The 15555-nt window shown below is 37.1% G+C and overlaps 1 protein-coding gene and 1 long non-coding RNA gene across 2 annotated transcripts in view; both read right to left on the bottom strand.

Moving 5' to 3' along the window:
• Positions 1–192: 192 nt before the first annotated feature.
• On the bottom strand, positions 193–2381 carry LOC142418715 (uncharacterized). The gene is made up of 2 exons (XR_012778378.1): positions 1106–2381; positions 193–679 (listed from the first exon to the last, which is right to left on the bottom strand). It is a non-coding gene; the product is annotated as an uncharacterized LOC142418715 (long non-coding RNA).
• Positions 2382–4139: 1758 nt separating this feature from the next.
• Positions 4140–15555, bottom strand: part of PDK3 (pyruvate dehydrogenase kinase 3) — a 53514-nt gene continuing 42098 nt past the window's right edge. Inside the window, exons 7-11 of the mRNA XM_075520938.1 lie at positions 13636–13712; positions 12298–12399; positions 11574–11684; positions 6730–6843; positions 4140–5613 (exon numbers count right to left, since the gene is read on the bottom strand). Coding sequence (XP_075377053.1) covers positions 5470–5613; positions 6730–6843; positions 11574–11684; positions 12298–12399; positions 13636–13712 — 548 coding nt within the window. The 3' untranslated portion in view covers positions 4140–5469. The remainder of the gene's footprint in view (positions 5614–6729; positions 6844–11573; positions 11685–12297; positions 12400–13635; positions 13713–15555) is intronic.

Consider the following 15555-nt stretch of genomic DNA (forward strand, 5'->3'; position numbering starts at 1 on the left):
CCACAGAAGATTTCAAACTGCTTTGTGACAAAACAGGCAAGAAAAACACTTATCTAAAATTACTCTGAGCTCCCAACTGCAGCTCTCTGAGGGTGTCCCTCTGTAGGCGTGTGTGAAGTTGACCTTGGGCTGCCAAATCACTAAGCACCACAGTGTGTGAAACCAAATCAGTCCCTTAAAAATGTCATCATGTAGTTTTTACATATTTTTATTTGTCAGCAACGGAAAGAAAAAAGGAAAATAAGAGTATACACAAATTATATACACGGGTATTGGACTAGAAACAATTCCAACACAAGTTATAGAAGACTCAAAATGAAAACATCACCAAGTAATCTCATGAAAAATCAGCTTCCCACTCCTCCATTATAGGTTCAGTTGATTCAAATGATGCCACCTCACCAGTAAGAGTTCTGTCCCATAACCGATGTTGGGAACAAATTGACTTGACTTCCACCCATGTCAGAAACTCATATCATAAAACCCAATAGAAGTTTAGCACACCATTAACAGTTCATCAGAGACGGCAAGCGTGAAACAGCTAGCAGGTCCCTCCCCTAAGGACAGTCCTTGCTGAGCAGCTGAGAGCACCGATAGCTCCTCTTGGAAACACGCCCTGCCACTGCCCGATAGGATCTACAGAGGGTATGAACTTCAAAGGACTGTCAATCTGGCACCTCTTGGCAGTATCCAATTCAAAGGAAAAATTTTAATAAAGCAATTAATACTAGTCTGACAATGTAGACAATGAGAATTATCACAAACACATCAATCCTACCGATACTACATAAAAAAAAAAAAATCTAGATTTAAGAAAGAAACAAGTTCTCTATGGCAATTTCTGAGATCTTTTAAGGCAACATAATACTGCAATTAAAGCATGTGAACTTTAAATTTTCTTATTTATTTTTAATTAGAAAGCCACTTCAGTTACACAAATCTTGTTTCGAATTAATGTTAACAGCTTAAGTCCTAATCCTGAGAACAGATTCATTTAAGTGGGATTACTCTCATACACTGTTTACTTGTGCAAGTATTTGCAAGATTCAGCCCTGAAGTCGCTACACAATTTATAACTATGTTCCTCATTTGCGAATAAACTCACCTTTGAACTCAGTAATACATCGTCCTGTCATGTGCCATCATATTCTCTTAAGTTCTGCAAAAACACGTTTATATATATTAATTCATAGGCAGGTAAGTATGTCAGGAAGAAGAGATGGAAGAGCTATTAGAAACCATAGCATCTATATGAAGACCGAGGAAACATGCAAGGAAACCGAACACCACACGATCGGACAGAGTTATCCTCAAGAGATAAGTACTAACAATAAACATTTAGGCTGTTTTCTACAAAATTATTTATATCAATCAAGACCACTTTGCACTTTGCAGCACCTAACACACAAGGATCTAGAAGTGCTTATTAAAGGTGGTTGGGTGGGGGAAAATGTCTTCCATGTCAATGAGGTCAAGATACCTCATTTTTCATCCTAAATACCGAGTTTGGGTGGAGGTGAATAGGAGATTGCACTACACTGAAAGATCACTCTTGCTCACTTTTTGGAGAAAGTGAACAGCTGTTTCGAAGCAAATTTTACATGCCACTGAGGACAAAGAAGAGTATGTTATCCAGTTGGAGCAGCAGGTGTAGTTTACATAGCCAAAAAGTAGCTTGAGTTTTCCAAGAACACTACAATTAATATCCATATTCTTTAAGCATGTGTCAAGGGACCTGCTTTAAACACTGCCCAAGAGGAAGCACAAACTGCAGCAGGACAAAGATTTTCTCAGTACTCTCCTAGGTCACCACAGTCAAGTACAGAGGCAAAGATTGTGCATTTGAGTTGTAAAAGAAGCATTTCAGTATCTTCTGAATATTTCTCATCAAGTGCTGACTCTGAAAGATCCCTTGTTAGCCTCAAAACAAAGCCTAGAAAAGCAGGGAGCACAAATATGTCTATGATTTGGGGAGACTTCAGTATCTATTAATATTAAACTAGGCAGGGGATCAATAGATTACGTCCAAGACCCATACACCAGAAAAATGCACACTGGACAAAAAAGTTAAACTATTTGTTACACTACAACACACAGAAGTTGTTTGTAAATTCTCAGGAAGAATTGAGGAGCAAACATCTCTTACTCAGTTTGTTTCTGCTAATCACTAAACACAACAGATACGAAGCATTTTCACTGAAAACATTTTTTTCTATTTACGTGTCCTGTAACTCAAGACAAGCAGGTTGCAATAACATTAGCAGGCACACATCTGAAATCCATAAAAAAGAAATACACTTTTATATCATCAGAAAGTTTGGAATTAACAGCCCCAAGATATTAAAACAAATAGTTATAACAGACTCCAATCAAAGGTAGAAATAACTACCTTTCTACAGAAATTTCTACAAAGGTAGAAAAAAGATCAGCATCTGTAGTTAAACTAGCCATATTAAAAGCCCATCCACTCTCAGTTTTCAGGCATACCCATTGAAAAGCTCTCTTCTAATCAAAAGTCTGCTGCTGTTGTTTCCGAAGACAGTTTTCAGACTAATACCCCTATGTAGAAACATGGTATGAGGACGATGAGTGAAGAACAATTTATGGCATACCTGGGATCTCCACTAAAGCACAGGCTGCCTAGACAAAGTTGGAGAGAAGGAAAGTTGCTTCTCGCTCATATTCACCCGTAATGCCCACAAACAGGCCTTAGGAAATGGAAAGAAAATGCATTCCTGGTGCTCTACCTTCTTGCTTTGAGCGGTTCGTACATGCTCAGGGGTCTTGGTGCCATTTCAGGGGATTTCGGTTTTCAAGTACTAGAGCACTTCAGTCCTGAAAGCCAGCCAGTTGTTTTGTGAATAAAGAAGTGAAATGACCAATATCCTGTAACATCCTTCACGGTATCTTCAGCTTCCATTCACTGGCTTCCATTCAGTTTATATTCACTTCATGAAAACAAGCTGAATATGCCTGCATCCTTTCTTTTCTTTCTGTTCCCTCTCCTCTTCATATATAAGGAGACAGCCCAAAAGAAGGACCAGGTCAGGATTTATTACTTCAAAATAAGATTTCTAACAAAAGCTGAAACTTGGCTTCTTACAAACTATCTTATTCCTTGGAATGTTTTAGGTAATGTTCTAGGAAAAACTGACCACACCCAACTGGGAAAATATTAGTTTCATCGCAAATTTCTATTTTTAAGCAAGCCCTCCTCTGCAATTACTAGAAAACATACACAACTTGAAATGAATTTAAAAAACAGTAAGAAGTTACAGATGAGGGCAGAAGTTAAGTGACTAAATTTTAGTAGATGTGACTTCCAACTGGTGTTTCAGTCAAACTATTACTCTGATTTCACCCCAGCAGCATAGCTGTATCGCTTGAATAGCAATTTGCCTTCTCTGCAGCAGTGCCTGCAGTGGTGGGAAATTATTGCTCTGGAGGCCACACGCATTACACCCTCACCGTGCCATGTAAAGGGCCCCTAGCCAGGGTCAAATGAGTCTGGTTTGGGAACAGAAGAGGACAGCCCCATCAGCATGCTCCCTCTTCCTGCCTGCTGGCAGAGGGGGCTGAGAAGGGCACTGCTTACCAGCTGACAAGTCAGACAGCCTTCAGCAGCTGTCCTGGTGTCTCCACCTCTGACCAGTATGGCAGCACTCCGCAGAGACATGGGTGAGAGAGCGTTCAAACAACCTGGCGCTCCAACGTGACTTATCTGTACAGTGTAGTGAAGCCCACAGAACCTCAAGCCCTGCAAACTCATGACATATTCACATACAAATTCTTGAACCGACTGCACCAGATAAGAGTAAGGGTTTGCAAGGTAAGGAGTCCGACTCTTCAGAAATGGGGCTATATGAAGTTTATTGCTCAAAGCACTTTGTAATCCTTTGATGAAACGTGCTAGGTAAGTGCAAAGTACTATCATTAAGTCAAACTAAGATTTTTTTTTTAAAAATACCTAGGAATTTCTCAGCATTTCCCTGTTCACCTAATAGATCAGTTTTTTATAAAAATAAATATTGGGAGGACAAAAGGGACAGTTCCCCCACAATTTTAGTAAACAAGTTTCATTTTTCCATGCTAAAATCTGCAATATCTTTCAAAAAAATATCAAAACACCTAAGAGAAACTGAGGGTGCATCAGAGTTGCTTACAACTCATCTACTTTATTCCCACGGCTAGGATATCACCAGAACTTCTAAATTTCACAATTTTTTCTGAAAGGCCATAGTATCAGAAACAGTATTTGGCAAAAACTTGGTGAAGAACAGTTTCCTAATAGTCAGCAATAACCCTTACAATAAATTTAAGGGGAAAATACTTAGTTTTTTCCTCTTTGATTTTTTTTCTCCCTTAAATCAGGTGCCAGCTATGTTTTGTCCCTCCCATTTCTATGATATTTCCAGTTTCATGTATTTAGACCAATGACACTTTCCAAAAGCTGGTGTACAGCATCTTTATATACACTACAAATTCAGATTACCAGACTATAGTCAGACATTGAATATATAAATAACTTTGCAAACTATTTACAGGTTTTAAACTAATCAGGTTCCACGCAACCAACACTCTTAAGGCAAATTCATTTGTAAGACTGGCTGTCTGGCCTTTCAGCATTTCTCTCCCCTCCCCAACCCCCCCAAAAATGATAGGCAATAAACACGAAATTGAATTACCCCTACCCCTGTATTGACAGAATTTCTTGTATGGAGAGATGATCTAACTACTTATCATCTTTCCTCAAAACAAGGAAAAATGTATAGAAATGCATTTCTGTGTTTGTGTGTCAAGAAAATCATTAAGGTGCATACCAAGAAGTGGAAGTCCCAAAGTCTTATAACAACATAATTTTTGTATGCACTTGACAAATGGATTTGGGAATTTGGGGAAAGCATCAGTTTAAAGCTGCACAACCCTTTTTAGAACTATGCATTTATAAGCTCATTAGATACAAGATCTGAAGAGCTCAAAGGGATTTTCTGTAACAGGTGACACTGTGCAATATAAAATGCAGCAAAGAGTGGATTTTCAAAGTGTATGTTTAACTACATTAGAATTTTTCTCTTATTCCATATTGCTGTGCAAGATACTATTCACCATTTAAAGAGATTCTGCAAATCTTGCCAATCCTTCTACTGGAATAAAAACTGGCCATTTCAAATAGTATCTTTTTGTTACAACATTGTATTCTTAAGTGCAATCACAGTGCAATCCCTTTTGTCAATGCATGACTGAAGCAACCAAGCATATTCTGGTGAAGTAGACAGGATTCACATACCAAATGTGCTTAGTGCCTTCCTTTAAGTCCCAATCATCACTTTGTTCTTAGTATTTTTCAATGCCCTGATTAGGTCTTTGTTTGGAAGTAATTAGCTATTGTGGTTTGAAGGATTTTGGAACAAAGCAGAGACTTTATACTGAATGCAAAGGTCATCTCCAACAGAGACAAAAGGTGGCAAATTATCGATTAGCTTTATATTTAGAAGCATCCCTTGGTTCACTGCTAGGATTGCTCCAGTCATCTGCTTCAGGTGTGGTCTTGTAGTGTCGCCATGCTGACTTATTAAAAACGGGAAGTCTTTCAAATGATTCACTTGAAAGGGCCTATGGAAAAACAAAAGCAATGGTAAGATATCATTAGACATACCAAGAGCAAGATGATACCCTGGGGAGTTCTACAGTTACAACTTCTGTATCGAACAAGTGTTTCAATTATCCAAGTGTTACATGTCACAACGCTATTTTGAAAATACTTTAGCTGTCATTAATCGCTCTAATCACAGTCAAAGTACTAGCCATAGTAAAAGTTAAAAGAAAATAGTAACACTTTAAAATATTTCCCTTCTTTCCAGGGAGCAGTGTCTACAAAGATAGCAAGAAAAAAAAGTTTTGGGCAAACATTTTAGGGAGATTTGTCATTGACACGGGGCAGACAGCTACTTTACTTAAACATTTCACTTCAACAAACTTGGGCTCTGTCAGCACGCTGATCTGTGAGGACTGATCTACTTCAGTCCATTAGCATGCCTTTTTCCTCTGAGAAAGACCATACCTTTTTCCTCCACACATACATGCACAGGATTAAACCCATCAGAAACTAAAGTTAGCACAAGATTCCACAACTCACTCGCTACATACAGCAAGGCACAACGACAACGCTAAGTCAATGACCTGCACAGAAGCTATACACTATATTCTTTTAAATTCCCTGATGAAATTCAAGCAGTTAGTTTCAACCTTAAACCCCCAAGTAGCCTGGGATCTCCCAAAAAACAACAACAGGATCAACAGAGTCTATTGCACAAAGGCCAAGAACTGCACAGGAAAAAAAAAAATGTACTATTCAGGAGTTAGTCAATAGTCTTCTCAGTTTTGTTGTGGTCAAAACTTTTAGAATCAAAAAGTATTAACCAAAATTATCTCTCATCACACAGTTCTTTGAAAATTCACCACTTACGACAGATTAACAAAATGCAAAGATCCAACACAGGGGACTGAAAAAAAAAAATCAAAGCAAACTAACTAGTATTAGTGCCAGGTTAATATTTATAACCTTGGTTTTCAGGATTCTATGTAACTGATTTAGATGAAATATAATGAAGACAGCAATTACAAATTTGAAAACAGGTTGAAGAGTGAAAAGAAAGAAAGTTCACTTATTCAACCCACTATAAACAAATTGCACTGCACTACTAGCTTATAAAAGGGTCAAATTCATACCTTCAAATAAATTACAGCATCTGAACCAACGCCTTCCATTGAGTAGAGTTTAAGGTCACCTTGAAAGTACCTAGCATACAGACGAGAAATTGGCAAGCCATAGCCGAACCCAGCCTACAAAAACAAAGGGAAAAACATGATGGAAAGTTAAAAATGCAACAGATCACTGCAATCATTTATAAAACAGAAGATACCTAAATATTAGAATTGCATCAAATTATTTTTCAAGCTTTCCTTTATTACTCAGCCTACACTATATGTTGGTATTCAGCCTTTTGAAAAAATCTCCTTTTTTCCTAGGCATAATTTTTTAGTTTAGGTACAAAAAAAGGAAAAATATCAGAGTCCTTTGTTAGGACTACCTTGTCCATTTTGCATTTTCTCAAAGAGGCAGGTAGGTGTAACATACAGTACATGCTGCCTCCAATCATCAAAGCAAACCAATACTCTCTACTGCTTCCTCACTATGATTACCATTGCTATAATATTCCATTCTTTCTTTGGTAAAAATCAGATTTTTGACAGCATGTTTTTTCTCCCCCAAGCCTGGGATTATTATTCTCAAATGTCTCCACACTTAGGAGACTATACAAAAAAGGCAGAGACAACTCTATTTACTTCATCTAGGTCACACTATTAAGTGATTGCTGATGCCATACTGCAATAGAGATCAGAAGACTACTGCAGAAGACTACATACAAAGCAACACAAGGCAAACAATCCTCACTGTTGTTTACCCATCTAGCAAAAGATCAGGACTCCACAGCACTGAAACGTTTACTGAGGACTGAGACTCTGTACAGACCACACAATTTTCAAAGCATGATAGGCTTGACAGGTACAAATTTTAGATTGTGAATTTACAACGCTAATATTCATAACCATAGCTGCAATAAGGTCAACACTTGGCGCCTTTTCCAACCCACTCTTGTCAGAAAAAGTTATTAAAAAAACCAAGCCTCTCTCACAGCAGCCAGGGAATAAGATTTTGGTCTACACATCAACTCTTTCAGATGACCAGGTATGTGCTGAGAATCACAGTGCTTGATTATTCATCTGAACGCCCCCTGAATTTCTCAGGGCTATCCAGAGCAATAAAGGAAGGATTCCAGACACACAAGCATTTGAAAAGAAGGATATACAAGGCAATGGATTAATACAACTTTCCGGTAAGGGCAGATTACAAGAAGAATTAGACACCTAAAGTTTTCAGAAAACCAATAAAGTCACTCCACTATAATATTTCTACAAAGGCAACCTGACAGATAACTGAGAATCATACCCTGAATCTTAAAAACAAAGCCCCAAAATAATACAAAAAAAGAGAAGGCTAAGAAGAAGGACTTGCAAGCATTATACACTGCTAATATGTGGTATCACATTATAGGAAATCCTTTGAGGGAGGGGTGAACATTAAAGAACTTTGTACTACAGTATCCATCACAAATTCTCTTGCTGTCATCTACTATCTCTACAGTATCTTTTGACTTCTTTGCCTTGTTTTTACCGAAGTCTAAATTTAGTGATTTTAAACTGGTTAGAGTTGCTCACTCAGTTGTTCTGAGCAAAATGAGAAACAGAAATGCCAAAGATGCCCTTTCTACTCACACCGCTTGTCATTGTTATTAGTGTCCATTTCCATAGTTAAAACAGTTGCTTAGCTGCACTTTTTCAAACAGTATGCTTTAAAAACATAATTCTCAAAGACTCCCATTAGAGACACATGCATCACTTTCAAACATCTGGTCTTGAAACTGGAGGCATTTCTTTCTTAATCTCTAAAAAAATGGAAGTTATTTGACTGTCTCAGCAAGAACTAAAAAAAATTTCCAAAAGCTGACTTGCATCTTTTCTGGAGACCAGACAATAAGTACATTACAGAAATTAAAAAGCACAGCAACTGAAAGGCAAATTGTAGATAGTACATCCCCCAGGAACAGCTCAAGTAAAGGGCAGTATCAAGCAATCCTGAAAACACATTACAACTTCCCTCTCTCCAGAACTACACCTCCTTAAAACCCATGCCCAACTTCTGTTTGCCTCCTGCTCCTTCCAGGAAAATGTTTTTACGCTATATGCTAGCCCACATAATTATTTCATACTGCCCTCTTCCAAAAATTTCCTGTCAGTCTCTTCTCTACATTGTCTTCAGGGTACTTTCCAAAACAGATCACTTCTAAGAAATATGAAGACAACCAATCCCAGATGAGTACCTTGTTAAGGCAAGACCTTGCAGAAGGTCTATTTTGCAAAAGACAATTAACAAGAAGTGATCACTACATAGGTCTGTGCTTGACCTAGAGGACAGAATATACTCAGTGATGGCACATCTGCCCTGAGAAGGGAAAGCTTTTTAGAGCCGATTTCTCATTAAACATTGCAGTATGCATTATACAAATAGGAAATCATTGCATTTCTGTGTTACTAGTGTCTACAGGTTTAATTAAACCCAATTTAAGCCACGTTTCTCCCACCATAAACAAATGCTGCCAGAGAGAATCATTAAATTCTCTAAGAAAACCTAACGATCATTAAACATTACCATGTGTTTCTAACATTTCCACTATGTGTATAGCAGTACAGATGAACACAAGACCTGCTAGAATCTGACTGCTGCCATGGTAACAAGGTTTCTCAGCAGTTTTTAAACATTTGCAATGACACTGAGAAAGATTTTTCACCAATCAAAAAGATCCCTCTCTTCCACTCCCCAAGTCCATGAATGTTTCATAAACTAGACAGAGGACCATATAACAAGGGGAGGGAGTGTTAGAACAGAAAAATATGTCTATTTACACTGCACTGCAATTTAGTTTAGAATATTATCTAAGTCAAGCACGACACAAGCACAGACCTATACTTCCTGGAGCACCATAATTCTTAAGTGGTTTGGTCTTTGGCACTAAGCAATAAAGAAACCCTCCTTCTGTATGGACTTCGAAGAGGATTTATGCAGAACCTTCCTGCTGAACCATTTTTATTTCTAGGCATTTCTAGATATACAGGCAGTCAGACTCACAGGGCAAAAGCTGCCAGGTTCACAAGAGAGGGGGATACTTTGCAGGTCTGACTACAGTGACATAGACTGAAGAGCAAAACGAGACCTGAAAACGGGGTACAGTAGAAGAATACTAAGTATAAATGCCACAGAATCAAAGTAAGCGGTCTTGAAGATGAGGAAATAAACACAGGAATGCATTGCTAAAGATGCACGGGGCGGCGGGGGCAGATAATAGCGTCAATCCTAAGATGAACACATTTTACAATCAGAGAGCCACAAAGGAAGAGACATTTTAATAGCAAATACAACTGGTAATCAAGGTATAAGTTTATAGTGAGAACAAGTTTCAGGAAATCCTTGTAGGCTGATATAGTAAATTGCTGATCAAAAGTGAGACAGAACAAAGGCAGATTATGAACAAGAAAGATTCTACCATTCTTGACATAAAGAAAAAAGTTTATAGTTTAATTAAGGCCTCTTTCCTATCACTCATCCCATTCAAGAAGATTTTCTATGAAAAAGCAAAAGTTTGAAACATATTACTAAGATGTATTGTAGAGAGAGGAGCTGTGAAGGATTAATATCAAGTCAATGCAGTTGCAGAACTGGGTTTCACACCTACCACGGTGGCATCAAACACTGGTGAAAACAATGCAATACACTTACGTGCCACAACGTTATGAACTGTGGACTAAGACAGTACCATAAAGACTTTCTGCTAAAAATCTAAAAGGAAATTTATTATCTCTGAACCACTCTGAACTGGTTTCACTCTCAGTTCACTGTTAATTATACCAGAAATATAATCTCTGCACCACATTTTATTAGCTGCCTGAAGGCACTTCAAGCACAGAAGTATCAGGGGGGAGGAGGGATCACTTAAGAACATGCTAGATGAGAGTGTTCCTAAATAGGGAAAGGAAATTTCTCAAAGAATCAACTTTTTCTCAGCATGCTTGAAGATAAAGGATTGCACCAGAAGCAACAGAGAACAAAGATGAGAAGAGGCAAGAATACACTATCAGTATTAATCCACTTATTGAAAGCCAGTCAAATAGAAGAGTAGCTATATAATTTTTATCACAATGAGCCAATATGTAAGTTAATAAAATAATTTAGAAATAATAATTTAATTTTAATAGTAATTTAAAAAAATCATGCTTGCTAAAAGAATCTACACATTCAACATTGAAATAATTCCCTGCTTAGAAGAAACTATGGGGAAGTTTTGTTTGTTTGAAATCTCACCCTGATACATCTCAGAAGAGAATAATCACATGAAATATTTCCAACTGAACAGGAATATACCAAAAGTGTTCATATCGCATGCAGGTTTGGGAATTTATTTTTTTTTTAAATGTGTTTTTACAGTCCATAACTTATACAAAAATAATTTTCAAAGTTCAATATAAGCTTCTGCATTACCAGGAGGTCTTTCAAGTGCTATAATTGTGACAGTGTGGCTCACATTTTCAATACATTTATTACAGGAAACTTAGATAAACAGTAATTTACACACCAAAGAGGAGCTTATTAGGTTACCCACCTTCTCAGTAATACAGCACTAACAATCCTGTCCATTAACCTGTGAAAATGTTGTGCTTTATGCAGAAATGCTTGTTTTCAAGAATATAATGTCAAGACAAAGAAAAGCAATTTTCTATTCCAAAGACTAAGTGATGATAACAGAACCCATTTTCACCTGACATGTTTTACCTGCATAGAATCGCTAAGGATAAACAATTCCTTCAATGGAAAACCTGATCCAGTAGATTGCAGTGAAGGGAAACATACAACCAGAGTAGTACAAAGGGACATTTAAATACATATTGCAATTGCTTACCAAAGGCACAGCTCTCGAGGGCTCCAAACTAGGCCTGGGTGCTGTTGAGTACATGTAGTTAAACAATCTGTCTATTTTTCTTAAAGGTACACCTCCACCTTGATCACTTATCTAAGGAATGAAAAGTTAAGAGTTTTAAACATTATGTTCTGAAAAAAACCCTCCAAAACTCAAGCAGCATTATTTAAATGACTTTAGAAATATTCAAGGAGCAGCTAAGGATGTTGGGTTTATCTAGTTTGGAGAAAAGAAGGCTGAGGGGTGACCTCATTGTGCTCTACAGCTTCCTGAGGAGGGGAAGTGGAGAGTGAGGTGCTGAGGTTTTCTCCCCGGTATCCAGTGATAGGACATAAGGGAATGGTTCAAAGCTGCACCAGGGGAGGTTTAGACTGGACATTAGGAAGCATTTCTTTACCAAGAGGGTGTTCAAACACTGAAACAGGCTTCCTAGAGAAGTGGCCGGTGCCCCATGCCCATCAGTGTTTGAGGCGTGTTTGGACAATGCCCTTAATAGCATGCTTTAACTTTTGGTCAGCCCTGCAGTGGTCAGGCAGTTGGAGTAGATGATCCTTGTAGGTCCCTTCCAACTGAAAATATTCTATTCTAATGAATATGAAGCAAGTGTCAGAAGTCATACAGTAATTAATTCGCCTTTTCAAATTACAAGTCATACTATTCTAAACCTAGCAGGTTTGCAAGCTGCATATTATTTTTAGGCATTTACCTTAATAGATAGATCTTCTTTCCCCAAAGTGACTAAGGTTTTGATCGATGGATAGCCTTCTCTCTTACCTTCATGCAGTTCCACTGTAGCTCTCATTGAATTCTGAAGATAAAAGAAAAAACAGTGTCTTTGATTCTAACTTTATCATATATGCTTTTTGGGACAACTTAGAACCTGCATTTATTTTACTGAATCTAGATACTTTGTCCTACATTTGTATGCAAGACAGAAAAGGCCGTATTTAAAACAAATTCAAGAAGTGCTTTCAAGTCAATGAATTGTCCAGCTAAACTTTGACATCAGAACTCCATTATACATACTTTTATCTATTTGATATAGAGTCAGAGAACATAAAGCAAGAATTTTTTTTTTCCTGTGTGAAATCAGGTAATGATATATAAGGGATGACAACATCCTTCACCTCCACCTTGCAGAACACCAATAGCGATGTTCACCACAGAGAACAAGCTTTGATTTTCTCAGCCTGGGTCATATAATTGTTAAGTTACCATCTATCAATCTGAGTTTATCATATCTATTAACAGAGTTTCCACTGCCAGTCTGTCACAGATTACCATTACAGCTACCGCTTACTGGTTTCATACCGTTTCATGACTTGTACGCTACTTGTAGGTACGTTTTGGTACAAATTCTCACCTGTTCTGCCCTAGAACTGATGTTACAAGTGGCAAAATAGGGGAAGATTTAAATGAATATACTTGACAAATGTCAGAAATCAAACCCAAAATACCATTATTTAGGAAAAGTTTCTCTCTGACCAAATGCATTTTCCCCCCCAATTTCTAGTGTTCAATTGCACCACCTAGAGACCACCTATCTTATTCGAAAGCATACTATAGCTCTCGCATGTTCCATTTTCACTGTTGTTCCAATTATTCAGAAAACACAAATAAAAACAAAACAAAGCATGTCATTTACACTATTCAAAGACATATGGGTTGTTTTCACAATAAACAAAAGACACTGATCCTAACCAGTCCTCAAATATGCAATAAAGAAGCAAGCTTATGAAAACTGCAAGGTAATGAATATATCATCATTGCAAAAATAGACCATCATGGGTGTTTTAAGTTAATCAGCTGCAAAAGCACAAAAGGAGAAGTGAGAAAACAGAGAAATTTTTCTAAGTACACAAAGGCATAAGAGAGGGCTGTAAGTCTAGCTTTTATTAGTTTCAAACCCTCTTCACTTGTTTAAGAATAAACTTAAGAAAGGAAAACTGAAATAACATTTAAGAGCTGTAACTGAAAAGAATCTCAATTTCAGCAGTAATGTAAGTTCACAAAACCCTTCCAAATATTAACAAGTGCAACCTACCTTGAATAATTCAAATAACATATGAAACAAATGAGAAGGTACATAGACTACTTGAATAGGCTTGTTTGGAGCTTTAGCTAAAAAAAAATTTAAAATAAAAAAGACAAATTATTTTTTTTTTCAAAACAGTATTTTGTAGCATTTCTATTTACAGGAATAACATGAAACTGTAGGCAAAGACAAGTATGTAAGCATGTTCTAATTTCCCAAGTGCAAGATCAGCTCCATGAAGTAAAAACATAAATTTCAATTACTGCTATCACCTGAAATAACAAATTCTAATTATGATTTTCAAAAGCATCTATGTCAGCAGACTTTGTTTAGATATGAAGCTTCAACTAAGCAGTGGTTGGTTTCGTACTGACAATGTATATTAACTAAAAGAACTTTCCCATGTAAGTGGGAAACTTCCTTTTTCTTAACACACACAATATTTAAGCATAATATTTGCTGCACAAAAAGATTCTTAAACTAAAAAAAAAAATCACTGTTTAAATATTGTAAAAACAACTACACATTTTCCCTTAATTAAAACATATAAAATGTAAAGTATTCATAAAAATTTTCACAATATATTTCAAACAATATCACAGTTTTCTTATTCCAAATCATAACTGAATTGTTTGTCCACTGTTGTCCTGTGTATGGCTTGGCACAGCTCTGAACACTAAAGTGCTAATTGATTTGGCAGGAAATAATGCAGCTTCATTTAATACATTCCAGGAAAGTTTTGGTGCTGAAGATGCAGGCATCCCTGAACATTCAAATATCTACTGGTATTAAAATATACAGTCACAGCTTGTCAGACTCAGCAGCATTTCAGGTTGAAGAAAAGCCTCTAAATGCCTGCTTCATAAATTGCAGGAAGATACAAACATGCACACAGAATGGGACTGGAGTCAGCTTCATCCTTTTTGGCACTGAGGGCTGATAATAATACCAGTTACTACTTTAAGAGACACAGTAGTGAAAACTCCTAGGAAAAGGATAAGACCAAAACAATGCTCTGCATAGTTAGTTGCAAGGCAACTTGCTGTTTTATTATGTTAATTTTGTCAGAGTCCATACTCCAATTCTCTTATGCATCACCAAAACCAAGGCAGACTGATTCGTACTCGTTTGAGGCATAGAGTACATGTAGAAAACATGTTATTGTTGCTCTTGTGAGGTAATTCGCAAAGTCACTTTCCTCATGTTGATTATAAGCTAGTTTAAAGGAAACAAGTAATTCTTTCCTTGCTGCTTTTTTTATGAGATCCCAGCAACTTGTGTTCTCTACTGTTGGATCTTTTTACTTAGGCCTTCAAATGAATTTTGCATTGATTCCTCTGCTGCAGCACTCAGTACTTTTAGCTCTAAAATCACTGTTTTGGAGGGGGGAAGGTTGGGTCCTTTGATTTTGGGAGAGGGGGCTGGTAGTAATGCATCAGTGTTGACAATATCACTTTGTGTGGAGAAGTATTTCTACAATATTAAATAGTACTTTGAGCAACATACGTTCTCAATTATCACTCTCTCCATTTTGAGTGAGTGTTACCTATTTCTGAGACTTCTGTAATTGTTCTGCTGAAGTTTGGAAACATCTTAGTCTTATGTTTGGACAGCTGTCCAACATTTGTGAGAGGATCACTCAAGACAATTTATTTTTTTAATTAAAAAAAAATCCACCTTTTCTCAATAGAAATGATGACTAAAAATCAGTCAATACACTGACAAGGACTGTCTCATCAGTTTCGTAGCATCCAATTTTTATCTTTGCAATCAACTTGAAACAGACTTTCATGTGAGAAGTTTATGATAGAACTCAAAGCATAGGCTACGTAAAAAGGTTTCTAATTTTGCCATCTTACATGGAAGAGCTCACCACTGGTGCAGGGACTAATGGTGGAATTTACAAGCATACTTCAAAATGAAACAAAT

This window comes from Mycteria americana, chromosome 1 (assembly GCF_035582795.1).
Source record: "Mycteria americana isolate JAX WOST 10 ecotype Jacksonville Zoo and Gardens chromosome 1, USCA_MyAme_1.0, whole genome shotgun sequence".
NCBI lineage: Eukaryota > Metazoa > Chordata > Aves > Ciconiiformes > Ciconiidae > Mycteria > Mycteria americana.